This window comes from Leptinotarsa decemlineata, unplaced genomic scaffold (genome assembly GCF_025532065.1).
Source record: "Leptinotarsa decemlineata unplaced genomic scaffold, Ldec_3_MD MMD2_tig00004307_RagTag_RagTag, whole genome shotgun sequence".
NCBI lineage: Eukaryota > Metazoa > Arthropoda > Insecta > Coleoptera > Chrysomelidae > Leptinotarsa > Leptinotarsa decemlineata.
In genome coordinates this window covers 1399322-1407232 of record NW_027412606.1, presented here as the reverse complement: position 1 = coordinate 1407232, position 7911 = coordinate 1399322, and the positions used below count along the sequence as shown (strand labels likewise).

Sequence of the window (7911 nt, the reverse complement as noted above, 5' to 3'; positions counted from 1 at the left end):
GAAAGTCAAGAGCAGTTACGCTCGATATTTTCAAGGCCTTTGACCGTGTGGCGGGTTTGCCAGCCAAACTTCGATGCTAGAGGTGATTTCGAATTGGGGTGAAAATAACTACGTTCAACTCAATGTTACGAAAACCCAGGTAACGGTTTTCTTCAAAAAGATAAATGTCTCCGAACCGGATACAATAAAGTTACGACGGACAATTCCGCTTTCTGCTTCGATAAGTTTGTTAGGGATTGAAATGGACACCATGTCGCTGGAATCATGTCGCTGGAATTGCAAAGGCTGTTTCTCGAAAGCGTGGAACGTTGTTCCGAACCAGAAAACTGTACACAATTCAACAACTTTTGATGCTTAATGAAGCTCAGATCAGACCTTCTTTGGAGTATTGTTCTCATGTATGTTGCTCCGCCTCTAAGCATACCCTAGGCTGCTGGATTCCATCTAGAAAATAGCCATCCACCTAATTGGAAACGCTTGCAACCTCGATGGTCTGTAACATCGAAGAAAGGATGGAGACTTGTCTCTCTTTTATAGCTATTTCCACGAGAGGTGTTCAAGTGACTTGGCACATTTGATTCCACCAAAAGAGCGGTACATTCAGAAATACTTTGGAGGCTCATCGTTTTGAGGTTCAACTCAGTGCACCTCAAAATTCGCTACTTTCGCAGAGGAACCGCTCTTAGAGCGCCTTAATGAGTTTCATATAGTGCTTGTGTTTTGCCAAAAAAAATATCATATTTTCAAAAACTACACCTAACGATTTGATCTCCACAAACTTGTGGAAATCAAATCGTGAGATGTAGTTTTTGAAATTACTATGGATCTTCATCATGTAACGGCCGGAATCAATCAGGAAAAGAAATCATAATTCTTCTTCGAATAAATTTGGCTGGACTTCAGTCATTGGAACCGCGCCACAAGAGGGTGTGGCATATCAACCAAAAGGGCGAGGAAATTTCAAAAAATTGATGCACATTATTTTCATATACTTTGATTTGAAACGACTTTCAATACATTTAATTAGCTTGAAGAATGGATCCAACTTATTGTCCCGGACTTCTCTATGTTATCCGCATATGTGAGCAAGTCCACGCTCTTCCAATTCCTGTTCAAGCCACTTACTTCCAACTGCCTTATATGATCTGGTTAACAATGAATTTTTCCACTTTCCAATTAATACTGTTTGCCAACTTCGACTTGTAGATTTTAACATACCAATTATTTAAATTTCTCTTTTATATTATCACAAATCTAGGATTCTTCTGAGCAGTCTACAGTAGTACTCTAAATAAATCTAATAAGAATACTAACACCTACTCTAGGTCCATAATAATCATTTTAATTATTTATTATTCATTTTACGGTTAGATATACAAATAAACGTCAACTAATACTCTTCTTCTCTTCAGTCATAGAGTTTATTCTTATAGTGTAGTGTAACGTAGAGTGAGAAGTGGGGTGCAGAGAGAGAAAGATCTACTTTTAGTATTGTCATACTTAGAATAGGTAGTTTCTGGGTATATGTCTGAAGGAAATACTGTAACAGGTGGTAGAATTTGAACCGATACCGGTTGGGATTTTTCTCTGCCGCTCTTCGCATAAAGGAAACGTAGTGGTGAATTTTTGAGAATAGTCCATCAGAATAACTTCCAATTCTCAAGGTTTATATAGATATGAATTTAAAAATGGATTACTTAAAATCATATTTTGAATTTATTGATTTTTAACTAATCGCCATACACTTTGCAGTGAGATCTTCCTAGAGATTTGCCTTCAAATGTTTTTTTATTATCATACATTAAGGATTTCACACATCACTTTTGAAAAATTATAACGATTATGTAATCTTCTATTCAACTCAACCTTTCATTGTCACAGATAAAAATGATTTGTCAGGCTCATCGTAAATAAAAATATCACAAAAAGTTTAGTCTGTGAAAAAACTGAAATATTTCCTTTCAACGGTCATGAAACCTCTCTTGATATATTGATATGAAACCAGTTTCACAAGAGTGTTGTTAACGAGTGAAACAGGATGTAATTACCTGTATTGCAAATTGTCACATTTGAATTTCAAATTGAGCATCGACCGGTTCAGAATAGGTGCACTCTGCAGGAATATGCAAAACGATGGAAATTCCCAGTTTCAGAAAACCTGATATCTCCAAAAGAGGTTTAAGGAAATGAATAGGTAAGTTTACACTGGGTGGTCCATTTCTTATCGTAGATACTTGAATGTAACTACATTTCATAAATTGAAAAGGGAATGTTTTTAAGGAGATATCAGTTTTTGGAAAAAACTAATAGACCTTCTACTTCTCCTTAATGTTTTTCAGAATGTTGAAGATGAGAATCCCCAAAAAGATTTTCTCTACAAAAAGATGAATTTCGTACAATTTACGCCATCTATATTATTATTTCTCAACATTACGATTTTCCGTGACTTCAGAGTAGAAGCTTTGTAGAAGTCATTCAATTGCTTCTTTGTTTTCTCTTCCACCGGCCTGAAGAGGGCACTAAAGCATATTAGCATGTTGCCCAAAATTTATATACAACAAAAAGATTGCCCAGTAATGGTATAGGTAAAGAAGCATAGAAACCCTGGTGTTTTGATCGATACTTTTTTTTTGTCGAAAGCTCTCGACGCGAGAAATGAGAGTGACCAACTTTGTACACACATTGATAGATGGTGCAAGAATCGAAATCTGTCGTTCAAAATATTTCGTTCAAAAATTCAATTTATGTACCACCATGTAAAAAAACTTTCAGCTGAAATTATTTCACTCCCAAATGAAACCGTGTCATTTGAGTAATCATCAGCACCTCTGTGAATGAAAGGCTAAAATTGATTGGATCTCTATCATCATTTCTTTGCCGTAGGGACATTCTATGCATCTTGGTATGAGTTTATATAATGAGGAAGAATGGACCATAATGCTGATATTATAATTTTCAGCTGCATACAAAGGAAATATAGATAAAAAATGACCAGTATTGACATTTTGTAATCCATCAATAATTAACAGATAATTTTTCAAATTAAACTCTTGTTAGCAAGAAATAACTACATCGCTCTGACCTCGCTTACGACGTGTCGTCTATGTTTAGACAAACTTGAGAGTCTTCCACATCGAAATAAACTTATAGGTTATGTCGGTGGTCTTCCACCGAGATACACGCTCGCGACTAATTGAAATTGAGGTTATCGAACTGTTTTTGTTTTTATATTTTGTAGGTTAGGACTTTTCAGAATAAGAAATATTTTCAACAGAAATGTCCCTTTGTGAAGCAGAAAAAACATTCGTTTTGCATGGAGTTGAAGTAATTAATTTGATCTGTAACGATGAATAATGTACTGATATAAAGATTATTTAGGAAAACTTTAGAGTTGATGGCAGAGAAAGGGAGGACTACAGGCCTATGGAGTTGGAAACTGATATCATATCACATGCTTTTGGTTCTGCTCGCCTAAGATTAGCAAATACAGATGTTTTGGTTGCTGTCAAAATGGAAATGGATGTCCCTTTTCCAGAAAGACCATACGAAGGAAAATTAGAATTTTTCGTTGATTGGTAATGACCTTTTAAGTCTAGGAAATTTCCAGTAACTATCATGTTCATGAAACAATGAAATATTGCCTCAAATAGCCTGACCTTTCTCAGAGTAAAGTGTTATAACACATAACAAATATATTATTCGTTTTTTATTTATAATATTTCAATATGGTTTTTGTCAACTTGACATCCAATAAATAACTAAATTGTATGTATATCTACTTGTTACCGATAATTTTTAAAATCAATTTCCAGCTCTGCTAATGCAACACCCGATTTTGAAGGAAGGGGAGGTGAGGATTTAGCCATAGAAATTGCAAATACTTTGAGCTCTGCATATCGTTCACAGCTTGCATTCGATTTGAAAAAGTTATGTATTTTGAAAGGGAGGAAATGTTGGAAAGTATATGTTGATATTTTAGTGAGTTTTCTGTGTCAAAACATTCTCAGTGTCCTCAAAATGTTGAGTTTTAGCTACTTGAATGCGGGGGCAATCTTTTTGATGCAGTATCTCTAGCAGTTAAGGCTGCTCTATGGAATACCCAAGTTCCGCTAGTGAAGAAGGTCAACATTGATGGCAACAATGTGGAGGTGGATGTATCTGAGGATCTTTCTGATTGTCAGAGGTTAGATGTTGAGAAAGCTCCGGTGTTGGTAAGTCATTTTTCAGATTGGTAGTTACCTTTAACTTGATAATTGAAACTCTTAAGGCCAGATTATACGACCCAATGAAATTAAATTGGATTGCGAGAGATATATGTTTAACGTCAAAAGAAATACATCTTGTCGATAAACATTTTTTGCTAAAATGTGAGGTATAACTATATTAAGTACATATATACATACATATATACATGTCCACACATATATACACACATGAGCACATATTCAAGCAGTATGTTTGTTAAAATGTTAGCTTGTACATGAGTAAAAATAAAATTGAGTAAACAAATGACATTTATAAAAAAACACTAATTTAACAAATCTGAATCCGGCCCTGACCGATATCTCAGCCAGCGAATAAACACATGACTCACCGTGAAAGAATGCAATCGACAGAAACGCCGCTTAAATTCTAGTTGAGTACCGAAACCACTAGAGAAATCTAGAACGACAGTTACCGATATATAAGGCCCGCTTTTCGCCCAGAGATTGCAGTTGAATTCAGAAAGTGAATCGAGCGGTTAAACAAGGAATTCGAATAGTGAAGATAAATTAAGCGTTAGTTGCTAAGTGTTGAATATAAATTAGTTTGTGTTAGTGAAATATTGTTAGAAATAAATTTGTTCAAGACATTTGATTCTTTAACTCGTTTCACTATGAAGAGAAAGAAAATTACATATATGAAGATTATGTGTCGATCAAAAAATTCGTCTAATGTATAGTAAGCCTTTTTGACAAGAACTGACTTCAAGTTTCTCCTGAAAGGTAGTAGCTTGACACATTCTGTTGAACTTTCAGGTACCTCACTTGAACATTTTCACTCCATTATATATAATTGAGTTCTTGATTTGACTACTTGTTCAGATAGGAACCTTCAATTGGCAAGCCTGTGTAGTATTGTTGTGAGACTGAGAAGTAAAGGTACCTTTTGTTCTTGCGTATAAGGCATTGCTGATTCAAGAACAGACAATGAAGTCCCAGTTAAAATTTCAAGCATTATAAACAGTAGCTTGTATAGATCATTTCACTTTGCTCCACAGAGATACCGTACCGCACGTTTTTGTAAGATGAAAACAGTTCGAAACAGCTGTTTACTGTGTACACCCCAAAATTCTATGTCATACCTTAGGTGAGAGTCTATGAGGGCATAATAAACATTTTTTGCTGCATGAAACCCTGATTCTCTCGATATTATTCTAAGTGCAAAACACACGGAAGAAAGTTTCTCATTTGCAATGCCAATATGCTCTTTGAATTTCAGTCACTCATCGATATTGATTTCCAAGAATTTTGTAGAGATCTTATTCTCCACTAGTATACTTTCTATATCAGAGGTTCTCAAACTTATTTTGACTACATACCACTTCGAGAAATAATTATTTTCTAGCGCCCCCCAAATTTTTTTACTTTACTACATCTCAAGAATCACAATCGCAGTCATTATTTTAATAATTAAATTATGTGTGTTATGTGAAAATAAGACTTTCTGATGGGGGTAATGTAAAACACCATTTTGTAATATTAGGAAAACTTTTATTCATGTTATTAAAACAAACATTTCAATTTGAATTTTAAAACTAATCTAATGTAAAGGATGAATTTGATGATTTTTAATAAGTTTGTTAATGTCAGGCTCGAATTTACTCGAAAACAGCCGCAAGTCACCGTGTTCGGTAATCTGCAACCGATTTCTCTTTTCAGTTAGCAACGTTAAATCCACGTTCACACAAATACGATGATGGGAATGCTATCAAAAATCTATGAACGATGGACCACAATCCAGGGTACAATTGCGGAATTGGCTTTTGTAACCAAAATTCTTGGTATCCATTTTTTAATTTTATTTTTATTTCCTCGTTCATTATCAGTTCCATGAGTTCTTCCACCTGGGGTGACCCTGCTGTGTTGACATTTGAAAAAGGATCCAACACTCATTCTGGTATTTCCAATATTAAAATGTCCTGGAATCGTTCTGCGAAATCACTGTGGAGGTTCTCCAAATGTTGGCAGTAAACAAGCAAGTCGTCGTTGTTGAAAGATACTGCTGACAAATTAGGGAAATAGCGAAACTCGCGTCTGCCGATATTATTCTTGTATAAGAGCAATTTGGCTACAAAAGCAGCAATGACATTTTTTATTTTGATCGAAGTCAAGTCGTCACCTTGAAGTTGGGGACTATAATAGAAACTTCTCGCTTCGCATTGAAGCTTACCGCCATCTATGGTACAGTTCGACAACTATCGGACCGGAAATAGTTACTGTGTAGTCCCCTAGATGGCGTTACACGAGGAAATGCGCGTTAAGCGTAAAGGAGCGGTAAAGTTAGTGTTAAAAGCAAAAAAAAATATTTTTGAATCAGTCATCGCCCCCCTAAACCGCTTCAACGCCCCCCCAATCTTCTCTGTGCCCTTTACTGCCCCCTTATAGGCCTCCAGCGCCTATCGTCCAGCGTCGTTATCGTCCACTTTGAGAAAGACTATTCTATATGAATTTCTGGTAGGTTGCACCTAAAGGTGATTATACTTGTTTTTAAATGTTGAATTACAACAGATTTGCATCACACCATTGTTTAATTTCTCTGAGTTCATTACAGATGCCTTCGTATGAATTTTGGGTGATTTTTATTGTGACAAAAAAGTGTGATATCATCTGCCAAAATGATGGAACTACCAGAAATACATTTAGTAGCCAAGTCATTTACATATAGTAGTTTGTTGTTATGTATTGTATTATTGAATTCAAAATAATTTTCGTCTTGGCACACTGACAATAGTCTTTCAAATAAAATTTATTGTGAAAATTCTACAATTATGGTTATGTATAATGTATAGTATTTATCCATTTGCAAGTTATGCACCATTATTCTATATATTTCGATGAAAGCGAAACATATTTTTATGTCAAGAATATCCTCTGAATTTATTCTAGGTCACAGTTTGTAAAATAGGGGAAAAATGCATAGTTGACCCAAATGCAGCAGAAGAACAGTGTTCATTGGGATCAGTAGTGGTTGCAGTCTCAGGAAACAAATTTAGCACAGTGTCACAGACAGGAACAGGGTCTTTGCATCCTTCAACACTGCTGGAAAGTTTGAAATTGGGATATACTGTTGCTAAAAGGTTGAACAAAGCTTTGTTGGAAACCCTAGCTCAAATAAAACCAGATCAAGACATTGGATTTCTGAAATGATTATTATGTGAATAAAAAATTTATTTTTGCACAGTTTTTTTTGTTGGTTTATTTCTGATTATTCTTGATGAGGAAAAGGTTAATAATTTTCCAAATTGATAGAAAAAAATGATGCTCACAAATCTTGGTCATCACTACTATAACAATAATAATAAGTGTTCATACCGTAACTTAGGTACGTACATTCCATTAGCGAGTTTCTTATGTTGGTACACTCGTCTCGAACATATATGTTCAGTTTCAGCTGTCTAACTTGTTCGTGGGAGGCATAAAAGTCAGAAGTGTTTTGTGTGTTCCCCGTTTCTCTGCTATTGAAAAAGTGTATCAAAGATTGTACATCAAATTTTGTGTAAAATATGGAATAAAGTGCTCAAAAACAATTTTATTCATCAATGACATATTTCATCACATGTGTCCAGTCAAATGTATTTGTTATACAGATGATTGCTCCCTTTATGCTTCTGGTAAGAAACTTGATCACTTGGAAGAAACTTCACATAAT

General features: G+C 35.0%; 1 protein-coding gene across 1 annotated transcript; it reads left to right on the top strand.

The window, feature by feature from the left end:
* The first annotated feature begins 3174 nt into the window (after positions 1–3174).
* On the top strand, positions 3175–7445 carry Rrp42 (exosome complex component Rrp42). The gene is made up of 5 exons (XM_023167995.2): positions 3175–3324; positions 3379–3575; positions 3813–3978; positions 4032–4211; positions 7149–7445. The coding sequence occupies exons 1-5, from the start codon at positions 3277–3279 to the stop codon at positions 7407–7409; spliced, it is 852 nt and encodes a 283-aa protein (XP_023023763.1). The 5' UTR covers positions 3175–3276; the 3' UTR covers positions 7410–7445.
* The last annotated feature ends 466 nt before the right edge of the window (positions 7446–7911 follow it).

Coding starts and splice junctions, on each gene's coding strand:
- Rrp42 (XM_023167995.2), top strand. CDS start 3,277: ATGTCCCTTTGTGAAGCAGAAAAAACATTCGTTTTGCATGGAGTTGAA. Junction 3,325..3,378: donor TCGTTTTGCATGGAGTTGAA/GTAATTAATTTG, acceptor AAGATTATTTAG/GAAAACTTTAGAGTTGATGG. Junction 4,212..7,148: donor TTGAGAAAGCTCCGGTGTTG/GTAAGTCATTTT, acceptor AATTTATTCTAG/GTCACAGTTTGTAAAATAGG.